Genomic DNA, 12,911 nt, shown 5'->3' with positions numbered 1-12,911 from the left:
TTGGAAGCTTCAAAGTTTATTTGGGGAAATGTAATATTTGGTCAAATTCAGCTACTTAAACTTAATTTGATATGGTTGTAATATGATGGCATCTACTTTTAAAACAGTGATGTATTAAATCTATGAATTTTAAATTGGAAAAATTGTCTTTTAAATGTTTTTATTAATGTTTCGAAATTTGGGGCGTTACAAAAATTAAATGAGTAATATATACCAATATAGACATTTTAACGTCAATATCAGCTATTGTAATCAAAAGGACTATGAAAGTAAAATAGTTTGACCAAAACAAAAAAAGATATATTATAAAAAAATTTATTTACCAAATAAACCCTTAATGTGTGTTCTACTGACTAAAATAACTTATTTTTTTAATTAAATGTGATGTATTGTGAGAGAATGACCTGTCTCATAAAATATAATATAAGTTCTTAAAAAATAAGAACCTTAGTAGAACGGGGCCTAACTTTTAATAGTAGAGGTCATATGAAAAAATAAAACGAAAAAAATAGGCTTAAGCAAATTTAAAAAAAAGAAGAAGATGTTTTTTTTTTTTTTAATCCTAAAAGAAGATGTTCTATGGAGAGAAAAAGATATAGGGGAATCGAGGCATTGTACTACGAAAGGCACTCGAACCTGCGCATGTGTTGTGAAGAGTCGCAACTTTTCCACTAAGCCAAAGAAACTAACTTTGGTTATAGCGCTAACTTAAGTATTTATTACATTCTTGGTGGTTAATTTTTTTTCTTGGGGTTGCCCTGTGGTGGGGGATTGCCCAAGCCCGGGACTTGTTTGGCTTATCCCAGGGCCGGCCGGCCCTGACCATCCACCATGCCTGCTCCTTCGCATCGTAGGCCAACGCTAGAACATGGCAAACCCCACTTCTAACTGATCAACATACTTCCATTTTCATTCTTTTTAAACAAAATTTCCTAACTTAATCTGTGTGTTAAGATTTATTGATTGATAGATATGAGCATACAAGCCTGTAGTCTAGTTAATGGCCGGAAGCTCTAGTTAAGCTTATGGAAGTAATTACAAAGTCAATTCAGGCTTTTGGAATATTCCTTTCAGAAGTAGAAGAGCAAACTAGTGAAATATATCCCTGTACGCTTTAGTTTGCTTCTCTTTACAAGTTTGTTTAACCTTGCATTGCACTTCACAAGTTAAACCAGTAGTAATGAGAATATGAAGACATAGGGGCGTGGTTTGGATTTTCAGAATTGTTGCATGAAGTAAAGACCGATAAGGGTATAATTGTCTTATTGACAATTTATTTTCACTTACCTGATATAACAAGGAAAATGTTCTGAATACTTCCAAACTTTGACCTCAATGTCTTAAAGACACCTAAATTTTAGTACTCCGTAATAAACCTTCAATTAGACGCCTAAACTATTTTGCTACTTTTCTGACTACTAGTGTAATTCCACACGCGAAGCACGCTGTTGTGTGCTCATTAGTGTAACTACTAATTGTTCATGTATGTAAGATAGTTCAAATTAAGATATTGTTATGAAAATAAAGAAGTCGTAAGAGTAAGTAATTGAATGAAATATCATTTTTACAAAAAAAAAAAGATAGTATTTTTTAAGCAATACAAAAGGAGTTCTTGTACGGAAAAAATAACATATAGAACACTATTTTGGAGTACCAAAATATTTTTAATTTTGTAGACTCAAATAATTAATTAAGACTATTGTAATTTCATAGATCATGCAAGTAATTTAATCCAACATATGTACTAAAACTGAAGAGAGTCACAAATAGATCAACCTTGTTAAAAAAAAGGATTATAAGGAACAGTGTTTTTGATTCCTATCAGGACAAATTAAAAATTGCATAAACATAGATAAAAGAAATAGGTCTTTAGATTAAAATATAAATTCTTTCTCAAACAATAGCAACAATAATCAAGATAATGTCATGAATTAGATTCTAAAACTGTGAAAATAATGAGGCTTTTTTCGTCCATGTGTTTTGGAAAATAACTGTAAAACCTTGCCGCAAGAGAGCCTTTCTCCAAAAATATCGAACAAAATTAGAGCTCAGTTTGCTGAAAGCACACAATAAACTATCAAGTATTGATGTTGAAAAAAACATAACCATAAAAGTAAAACAATTAGAAAACCCCAGAAAGAAAAGACCACTCAAAATACTTATGATTTTAAGAAGTTCTAAGAGAATCATAGTCTAGGGTTATGAAATCTAAGATAATCTGACCACGTAGTTGCTTCTTTCTTCGTGTGTAAGAATCTACAATTAAGAAATTGATGCGTCTATATTCATCTGAATTATAGAGGGATCGATGAGAGATAGATCGGGGGAGATCTAGGAGGAACGAGAGAGAGAGAGAGAGAGATTTCTTTCTTTCTTTCTAATGGTTAGATTGAGAAGATGTATAAAGCTTTTTCTTCTTAACAAAGCAAAGAGAGACCTAAAATACCTATGAAATGCCTTTTCTTCTTGACTAAGCAAAAGGGGACCTAAAATACCTTCGGAAATCCTTTTCTTGTTAACTAAGCAAAGGAGGACCTTAAATACTCTCGAAAAAAATATTTTCTTCATGACTAAGCAAAGTAAGACCTTAAATATCTCCAAAAAGTCTTTTCTTTTTTACTAAGCAAAGGAGGATCCAAAATATCTAAAATACCATCGAAAAGCCTTTTCTTCTTGACTAAGCAAAGTAGGACCTAAAATAATCCCAACTCAAGACATCTAAAAAATATTTGAAAGACGAAATTTACAAGGGTAATTTTGTCTTTTAACATGGTAGCTTGGCTTGCCTTAAATTAGGGAAAAGATTTTTTTTTTCCTTAAAAACAATATCCCTTAAATTATGGAAAATAAAGATTTTTTTTTGTACCTATAAGAAACAATATCCCTTAAATTAGGGAAAAGAGAGATTTTTTTTGCACCTCCTTTTCTTTTTGACTAATCAAAAGACCTAACACTGAAATGCCTAAAATACCCTCATATCTTAACTCCACCATTGACAAACTACAAGGACAAATTGGTAATTTCACATTGTGGCTTGGCTAGCCATCCTACATTCTTTTAAATCTTTCAAACAAGGCGAAATGACGACCATATCTTTCCGCTCAAACTACCAGGGTAATCCTATGAGGGGTAATTTCGTATTTTCATGACGTTCATTGGCTTACCATCCTATCTTCTTTTATCGCAAGTGTATTGATAAGTTCAACCACGACACTGATCAACAAGAAAAAAGTTCAACCACAACAAGCATTCGCACTCAACCCACAATCGGCTGAACGTTTCAATTGGATGAAGACACCATAATAACATAAGTTCCGATTTCCAGAGTAATGTCATCATGTCTGTTGATATAAACAGATTCACCTTACTATTAATAGACTACAGATTTTTACATTCGATTTCTTCGGTCCTCTTCTCTCCATAACTCACCATATTCATGTTGAAATACTGAAGATCCTTCAGACTGCTATCTATACGATATCCTTAAGTACAGCATCATTCTCTCCCAGTGATTTGGGCAGTTCCCTGGACATCACCTCTCGTTCTGCCTTGGCTTTGGCAAGCCCTTCTTCGAGCTCCCGAACCTTGGCTCGAGCCACCTCCAAAGCACTTGTACAAGACTCAACTGTGGCTCGAGCCACTTCCAAAGCACTTGTACAAGACTCAACAGTGTTGACCGACTCCGAGTGCTTTTTCACCACCTTTGCTTCCTCTAGCCTCTGCTTCAGCCACCTCAAGTCCAACCCTACTTGCTCAAAGTCGTCTATCGAATTGGCAGCTAGTCGCAACACTTCCTCATTCAATTCATTCACCTTAGTGGATGACATCGATGCAACAAATGCAGCAAACGACTCAAGTATCATAGTTGGCAGAGCCTGACCTTTCATCAAGAATTCAAGAAAAGTACCCTCGTGAAGGCTGTGTATCTTTTCAAGTAACAGGAGTGCCTCTGAAGAAACCCAGTATGACAAAAACCTGACTTTGCCTGCAAAGGATATTTGGGAACCCAAAATTGATTGGATCATACTTTGAGGAGAAGGAGAAGCCCCAGTAATGTCAGCTTCTACATTTCCTGAGCCATTGTCACCAGTCTCCTGTTTTATTTTTTTCTTTTCTGGTTCAAAACCAGTCTCCTTTTTTGAGTCATGAGAATTGGGGATGGTTATACTGGCTTCAAGTACGATAGTATCATTCACCAGAAAACCTTCCTCCGGATCATTCAGTTTTACAAGAGGCAAGAAAGAAGGGAAACCCCAACTACTTTCTCCTGCATTGAACTTATGTTCTGTGTCTGCAGATTGGAAGGCATCAACATTAGCACCAAAGGCAGCAGGGAAACATCATCACCAAGTTTTGCCACACCAAATAAATTAACAAAAGGCATATAGTGATCCAATGCATTGTCTTTTCCTATTTATTTTGTCACAGGGACCAATATAGACACAAATTTTGAGGTGCTGACTAACAAGTCACTCAATAAAATTAAGTGGTTTCATGAGCTGATCCAAATAGTGAATTTGTAAAGCAAGAAAACTTGGAAATTAGATACATTACAATTTCCCAACTTTGGTCATACGAAACCATTGGAACTCTTCTTTTCAGTTAACATATACCATTATCGGGACGAATATCTTTAGGAAGAAGCAATTCAGCATTTTCCCATGAGTTACATGGCCGTATTTACTTCTGAAAGTGAATAATTGGATACAGTATCAATGATCATACAGAAGTTCTACCTAGTAAATAATTTTTTAATGCAATACACTCGTATAGATAGGGCTGCAAATGAGGCAACCAGATATTGAGATTTGAGCCAATCACAAGTTGAGCTCAACCAACTGGATTTTTTAAGGGTACAAGTTTATCGATGAACATAACGAGTTGTTCTAAGCTTGGTTTGAATTCTTAAAAAGCATCAAAACGTTTTCTTCTTTCGTTTGGTTACGTACGAGCATCTTCAGCCCTTACCCGGTTTTTTACTCAGATTTGAGTGAAAATTTGAGTAAAAGTTTGATTTGATATGGGCTTCTCCAGCCCTTTACTCTTATTTCAAACCCTAACCGCCAGTAGCCACCGTCCCCCCAACCCCCGGTCACCGCCGCCCGCTCATCTCTCCAAATCTGCAAGGAGACATCTCATCTCTTCCACGAGCATCATCCCCATGACGGAAATATGAGTTTCACAATCTAGGGTTTCACCACTAGGGACAACCAGCAGTACCAGGGTCGATCACCACCGCCACTGCTGGAAAACCAGCCACCACTGCCTTCCACCAAAAAGTAGCCATTGCGAATTTGGTGAAAGGTTTGGTTGTCACCTAATTTGGTGAAAATTTTGAGTAACACTCTAATTTGATATGAGTTTGGGTAAGGGTTGGAGTTGCATTTTTGGTGTTTCTTACTCAGGTTGGATACTGAGTTTAAATTTGAATAAGGAGTGGAGATGGTCCAACAAGGTAATCTTGACTGATTTAACAAATGAGACCAAGTAGGTGCATTTAAGACATAAATATGCAATTGTGCCTACATGTATGAAAGAACACATACAAACTTCACAATAATAGTAGCACATCCAGATTAATCAGCAAAGAAACACCATAAAACCTTACCTATGCGTTTTGTAGCTCGGGTATGAATTTGATTGATCAAAGATATGCTGAAACGGGCGTATCTACTCCACCCGGGGGGCAACTTCGCCGAATCGGGAATATCTAAATACACCGACAAACCCTTCGGATATGCATTTAGCCGCCTGCACCCACAACATTCAAAGAGTAAGATTTATGGGTGAATTGAGGTCAAAACCAAGTACGATACAGAAAGTAAAGGACAATGTACCATTTGAATCCACCGCAGTAGAAGATTGGTGAGTAGAGTTTCTCAGCCTTCAGCTTAGAAAAATTTTCAATCTTCCATGTGAAGAGCACTGATGATGGATCAGTAGGCGTCGGGAGAGACATCAGTGCAGGTGTGCCAATGATGAGAGAGAGGGAGACAGAGCAAGTTTCGGTCCGTTCGCTTTCTTTTTTAAACCTCTTTTTAAAAAAAGTTTTTCGAAGAGAAAGCAAACGGTCCGTTCCGCGTTCTTTTTAAATTGGCCTTTTGAAAAAGAAGCTTTTTCAAAATGGAGGTTTTTTAATAAAAAGGTAATTTCAAGCTCAAATATAATGAAAATGAAAAATAATTTTTTTAATTTTTTTTGCACCGTTAAAAGATCTCAATGAAATCTATCAAACAAGATCCATATTGATAGAAAATTATTTACGTGAGTGATTTTTGAGCTTGAAATTACCTTCATTTTCTAAAAGTTTCCTTTTAAAGAAATTGGCACTGGCCCAAAGTTAAGGCTGTGTTTGGAACTTGTAGAGGAAAATGGAAAATAATGAAAACAAAACCAAACAATGAGTTCTGTTGTGTTTGGATTGCTTTTTGAAAAAATGAATGCTGCTATGTTTGGATTGCTTTTTGAAAAAATAGTATGGATAATAAGTGGAGAGAGCTAGAGAAAGAAATGTTGGAAGTAGGAAAAATCTAAAAGAAATTTTTAAAAAAATTCTTTTTGAGTTGTAAAGAGAATACAGCAGAAAGGGAATTTTAATTTTTTTTTCTTCTTTTCATTTCTTTTCACTTATACTTCATCTGTCACATTTTCTTGTGCCTGTTTTCTTCTGGCACCTTACAAAAAAATATCCATATCTCTACGCCGGTCTGAGAAACAATTGCGCCAATCTTGTTTAAAAACAATTTGTTTTGACAGTCGACAGTTTATGGAAACTTTGTAAACACAATTATAGTTCCATCATAGTAGTAGTAAACAAATTACAGTACCAAACAAATTTTCTTTTACCTGTCTTGAGAAAAAGTAGAAACATTTAGGCTCTGTTTGGAACTCAAGAAAAAGAAAGGAAAATTAAAAAAATTTCCCTCCTATAGTTTGGTTAGAAGAGAAAAAATGAAGAAAATAAAGATTGGCGCAAACCCACCGCGATGCAAACCGTCGACGACCACAGGGTGAGTCTCTCTCTCTCTCTCACAGATTAGGGTTTCTGATTGAAGCTTCTGATAATGTGGATTCAGCGGAGCATTATATATGATACTTTAATCAAACTGATTTACACAAATTTCCATGTTTCCCCGTCACAGCAGCATTATGTGACTTTCAGTTTTTGTTTTCATTTCCTTCAATTCTCAGCACTAAACCACTTCTGCACCTCACCCAAAGTTTGGATGTACTAAACTTCGCCAAGCTTACAAACTGATATACAGAATTTACATTTTTCCCCACCACAACAGCATTATATGGGTTTAGTTTTCATCTTCATGTCTCAGCACTAAAACACTTCTGCTCCCAAATTATATTTATCACTGAGATCTCATAATCTAATTTTCAATGATAACGTTCACAGGATCTAGTGGCATAGCAGAATTATGAATACGCGAATTTTGCAGCGTGTTATATCCCAAATTTCTGCTGCTCCAAGCGCCAACACATTGAGAAAGGAAACCAAGTCCATGAATCCAAAGGTTTCTGTTAGTTCTCGAATTTTTTCGACCAAGTCTGACGGCGGTGGAGACAGAGAGGGTGGTGAGTGGGTGTTTACACCATAATTTAGTATTTAGTATATTATAATCGATTGGGTCAGAATGTTACACGTGTCAACGCATTTTAGACCGATTGATATAATGCAAATGCAATATGAAGCCTGTTAAGGAAAATGGACTGATCAAACGGTTGATATTCGACTGGACACGTGTCAGAATTTTGTATCACATGCGGATCGTGAGTCAGACGGTTAATGCAAGCAGGCAGTTGAAATAATTACAACGTTGGAAACATGTGAGATCATGGAGAAGTAACCGCCTCATGCAGATAGTGGAGCAAGAATAGGGAGCATGGAGCCAACTAATTCAAATCGAAGGAGGGAAGTCCGTATGATTTGAATTTCAAGTCGACAACAGCCTATAAATACAAGAAAGGAAGATATTTAGAGCCCCCAATCAATCGCCCAAAGGCTTCTACTTTTATCTGTACTTTACATTTCTTGCTCTAGGAGTAGCTTGTAATTTAACCGTCTGTTCGATTGTGTTCTCATAGTCGATTTGACTTCTACACCGAGGGATAATAAAGTCCATTTTGTTGTTCTTCTTCCATCTCCATTCACTTCATTAAGTTTGCTTCCAGAGAAGTCCTGAAATACGGCAAGGAACCAAACTCCACCACCACAAACACCCACATTTCCAGCACACTTAGCAATCTCTAGTCGATTAGTCGACTATCAGTAAAATAGACAAACAATTTTGGCGCTAGAAGGAGGGCATCATTACTAATTTGGAAGTAATGGCACCAGCGACAAGGAAACAAGGCGACCGACCTGCAGAGCCTCAGAATGAAGGCCTAGAAAGCCAAACTGACGTGGCGCATCCTGAACAAAGGGTGCCAGAAAATAGCCAAGGAAATGGCTTGAGCGCACCAACAAATATACAGGGCCTTTCCAGGCAGTTGGCACAAGTTTTGTCTAACCCAGAAGACGAAGCGGCACAGGAATTGATTACCCTATTGAGAAGGGTAGTTACGCCCCCATCTGTCATAGATGTGGATGCACATGGTGTAGTACATGAGCAACTGCAAACTGGAGATCTGCCTAGACAGTCACCTCAACAGGTATATACAAATCCAGCATTCGATTCAAATATGAATGTGCACAGTCGACCGTTTGTTGAAGCAACTGCTCTACGGTCCACAATCAAGCCAACTAGTTTTTACCAGAGTGTCCCATCTATATATGAAGTTGGTAACAGTAGTGGAAATGGTCAGAATCATGGTTTAAATTCTAGTCAAAGTCCTCAGGCTGGTTTCACAGGAGTCCGTGTCATGAATAATGGTCAACACATATACAATGCCGCACAAACTCTGCCAAATCATGGCAGTTATACTTATCATACTATGCCAGTAGGACCGAATAATGGAAATAGTGGTCAGTACGTTCACAATGTGCCAAACATTGGCAATGGGAACGGTCAGAATGGCCCTCTTGCACAACCTTATGTACCAAATGTCCTTAGAGCCCCAGATCCCATGAATATTAATAGGGCACAAATATTAGAAGTCATCCAAGATGTGTACGGACCAGGGCTACGCAGGGTGGAAAAACCCATGTTTAGAAAGCCTTACCCACATTGGGTTGACAATGTTCCTTTGCCAAGAGGGTATAAATTGCCTGAGCTTTCACTTTTTAGTGGTACAGAAAATCAGTCGACAATTGAACATGTAGGACGGTTTTGTCTACAGTTAGGAGAACTTGGCTCTGATGATGTTTTTAAGTTAAAATTATTCCCACATTCATTAACTAAAACAGCATTCACATGGTTCATAAGCCTGCCTGCAAATTCTATCCATACGTGGCAAGATATGGAAGAACAATTTCATGCTCAATATTTTAGACATGAACCAGAGGTCTCAATTGCCGACTTGGCTAAGTTAAAGCAGAAGCCAAATGAAACGGCAGAACAGTTTTTAACTAGATTTAAGAGATTAAGAAACCAATGTCATTGTAATGTGCCAGAGACCGAGATAGTTCGAATAGCTCAAGATGGTCTCGAGTTTAATTTTAAAAAGCAGTTTAATGGATCTAATTTCAAAGATCTGTTTGAGCTCTCCATGAGGGCATCTCAGTTTGAAGCTATTTTACAAGAAGAAGAGCTTTTGAGGAACACGTCTCTAGGAACATATTACCAAGATGTGGAAGGTGATATTGAGATTGATGTAGCGCAAGTCATTGGAAAGACCCCTATAATTTGTGACACTTTGGTTAAAACAGAAAAACCAATGAATATGCCTTCATCTCAACCCAATAGGCGTGGGGGGCAAGCAAATTATAGACAATATTCGTTTGATTTGGCACAAGCTGACCAAATATTTGATGAATTGTTGAAACAAAAATTTGTTACTTTGAGTCCTGGGCATATTATTCCTTCTGATAAGGATAGAAAAGGAAAAGAATATTGTAAATGGCACAATTCATTTAGGCATAATACTAACAACTGTGTTACATTCCGAAATTGTGTGCAGGACTTGATCCAGAAGGGACTGTTGCAGTATGCTAAAGGCGACAAGGATCCCATGGGAATTGAATCCAATCCTTTTCCCAAGATTGAAGTGAACATGGTGACGGCCGGCCTAGCCAAAAGGCTAGGTTCCAATGTGACGAAACAAAAGCAGGGGGAGGAGGATCACATGCAGACTGAAGAAGAGTCAGCAAAGTCTCATACCTCTAGATTCCCAAACGACTACCTCTGCATTAGGTGTGGGCATGAAGTCCAGTATGGGGAAGCAATTATAGCAGAAAAAGATCAGAGAAGTGCATTCTCCAAGTCCGGACTGAGGTTCAACACAATGGGAGGAAATGACCTTCAAATTTATGTGGGAGCCAAACTGATTTATGAAGGTATAGATCCGGGGCTCTTTAACAGAATAGAGTCAGAGCATTGCTATGGGCCAGATGATGGACCATTTTTATTCAGGGGACATCCAGTCGTGCCTGCAAGGCCTGGGGTGCCTTCTTGCCAAGATCTTGAGGCGGCGGGGTACCAATTTCCTAATCAGAGGAGATACCCTAGTCAAAGGGGTGTTGGTTTCAGAAGAGATACTGGACCACGAGGTAGAGGACCTTATGGACGTGGATGGCACCAACCTAGGATGGTAATGCCACCCAATAATGATCACGAGGAATGGAGCACGCTTAGCCATCCAAAGTTCCCAGCAGAGGGTTGGTACACTAAGGTATCCAGTTCACAGAAAAGAAGGCTTCAAAGGAAGTTTGCAGCCAGGGCTTATGGTGACCCATGGGACCATGTGTTCGAACCAAGAGAGAGATTGGAACCATCAAAGGTTCCAAACATGGTATGGACCCGGGATCAAGGAGAAACTAGTGGCCCAAAGCAGATAATTCAAAAGCATGGGGGGCAAGAGAGTAGTGCTACAGATCCTCCCCAGTCGACTGCCCAACTGAAGGGTAAAAAAGAATTGAAGCAGAGCTTAAAGAAGAAAATGGAGGAATTCCAGAAGCTCATGGAGGCAGATGATGATGATGATCTCTTTGACGAAGGGTCAGAACAGGAAGACCTGATCAAAGATGCGTCACCGTCTCCACAGAGATCTGCAACATTTGGAGAAAGCCTGGCCGCAATCCAATTCGGGTCAGTACCTATAAACTACCAGTGTAATATGATTTTAGTTCTGCCTAAGCAGTTTAAGGCAAAACCAAATCAGCCAATGAATTTGGCAGGCGATGTTGAGGATAATACCCAATCGATTGTAAAAATAATGGACAAAGAGAAGCATCCTCAGTCACAGCCCATTAATGTTGAGACGGATAAACATGGAAACAGTGTTGTAGTTCTTAGAACACCTGATGATGCCTCAATAAGGCATTTAAGACCACTGTATATTAAACTGCATATGAATGGCCAACCTATCTCGAAAGTGTTGGTCGACAATGGGGCAGTAGTTAATATTTTACCTGCTCGAATGCTCAAAGTTTTGAACAAAACCAATGATGACCTGATCCCAACAGAGGTTACAGTTGGCAATTTCGCTGGAGGGTGTTCTCCTGCTAAGGGGGTCATATCCTTACAACTACAGATTGGAAATAGGAAGATGAATGCAACGTTTTTCGTAATCGATTCTTCATCTAATTACAATGCCTTACTAGGCAGAGATTGGATCCATATAAATAGTTGTGTGCCGTCTTCTTTGCATCAGGCCTTGATCTTTCTAAAGCAAGAAGAAGCAGCGGGAATGGAGGTCTTTTGGGCAGACCGACATCCATTCAAAGCAGAGACTAACAACGTAGAAGCAGATCTCTACAACGAACATTTGTGGCCAACAAGAATAGAAGACTCAGAAGTCAGATCTAATCAAGTTGGAGTAACTGAGAGCCAATTCCTCAAATACATCAAGGAAGGGTTCCAGGAGCTGAGCAAAGATTTTATCAGGCCTAACATTATTTCAAGGCCTGCCAAGATTGATCAACAAGTTTTTAATGTTTAGAAACCTATTGAACACAGGGTGTGAAGATTTGGCTACTGTGAAAGCCACTTTTAAAAGGTTGTTTTCTTTTCTTGTTGACAGAAAATTGCAGGCAGATGAGCCTATTTCTTGTAATTGGGCTGAGTGTGTTTTTGATGATAGCCCTCTAAACATGAAAGAGTTAGGATTAGCAGACCTGAAACCAGCACCAGCTAAGCTAGATGATGACGGGGCCCAAGTAAAGGATCCCACAGAAGAAGTCAACTTGGGAACTCCAGAAGATCCTAAGATCACATATGTAAATGCTGCTTTGCCTATTGAAATAAAGGAAAAGTTTAAGTACTTGTTGCGTAAATTTAAAGATTGTTTTGCTTGGAGTTATGATGAAATGCCAGGTTTAGATAGGTCTTTAGTTGAACACAAAATACCTATAAAGGAGAACTACGTACCTTTTAAACAGGCACCAAGGAGAATGAAGGATGATGTCTTACCTCAAGTCAAAAAAGAAATGGAACGTTTATTTGAGGCAAAGTTTATTCGACCGGTCAAGTATGTTGAATGGGTCTCAAATGTTGTCCCAGTATTAAAGAAAAATGGGAAAGTTAGAGTATGCGTTGATTTTAGAGATCTTAATACCGCATCACCAAAGGATCAATATCCAATGCCTGTTGCTGATTTGCTAGTCGATGCAACAGTAGGGTACCAAATGCTGTCCTTCATGGATGGTAATGCTGGTTATAATCAAATATATATAGCTGAAGAAGATACGCATAAAACAGCGTTTAGATGTCCTGGATACATAGGGACGTTTGAATGGGTGGTCATGGCTTTCGGATTGAAAAATGCAGGTGCAACTTATCAAAGAGTTATGAATTTAATTTTTC

At 38.2% G+C, this 12,911-nt stretch overlaps 2 protein-coding genes across 3 annotated transcripts; one reads left to right on the top strand and one right to left on the bottom strand.

Annotated features, from left to right (window-relative positions):
* Nucleotides 1-3,249: 3,249 nt before the first annotated feature.
* Nucleotides 3,250-6,068, bottom strand: LOC131325957 (MATH domain and coiled-coil domain-containing protein At3g58270-like). 2 transcript variants are annotated; one of them, XM_058358480.1, is made up of 4 exons: nt 5,838-6,013; nt 5,609-5,751; nt 3,642-4,291; nt 3,250-3,599 (listed from the first exon to the last, which is right to left on the bottom strand). In XM_058358480.1, exons 1-4 carry the CDS (start codon nt 5,957-5,959, stop codon nt 3,471-3,473), a joined length of 1,044 nt encoding a protein of 347 aa, XP_058214463.1. In that variant the 5' UTR covers nt 5,960-6,013; the 3' UTR covers nt 3,250-3,470. The 2 variants fall into 2 exon arrangements, with proteins under 2 accessions (XP_058214463.1, XP_058214462.1); XM_058358479.1 differs by having other exon boundaries at nt 3,250-4,291; nt 5,838-6,068.
* A 2,269-nt stretch (nt 6,069-8,337) lies between these two features.
* On the top strand, nt 8,338-12,364 carry LOC131327861 (uncharacterized). The gene is made up of 2 exons (XM_058360988.1): nt 8,338-11,195; nt 11,761-12,364. Exons 1-2 carry the CDS (start codon nt 8,338-8,340, stop codon nt 11,765-11,767), a joined length of 2,865 nt encoding a protein of 954 aa, XP_058216971.1. The 3' UTR covers nt 11,768-12,364.
* Nucleotides 12,365-12,911: the final 547 nt, after the last annotated feature.

The sequence above is a fragment of the Rhododendron vialii genome, chromosome 5a (genome assembly GCF_030253575.1).
Source record: "Rhododendron vialii isolate Sample 1 chromosome 5a, ASM3025357v1".
Lineage (NCBI taxonomy): Eukaryota > Viridiplantae > Streptophyta > Magnoliopsida > Ericales > Ericaceae > Rhododendron > Rhododendron vialii.
This window is presented reverse-complemented; position numbering and strand designations above follow the sequence as displayed.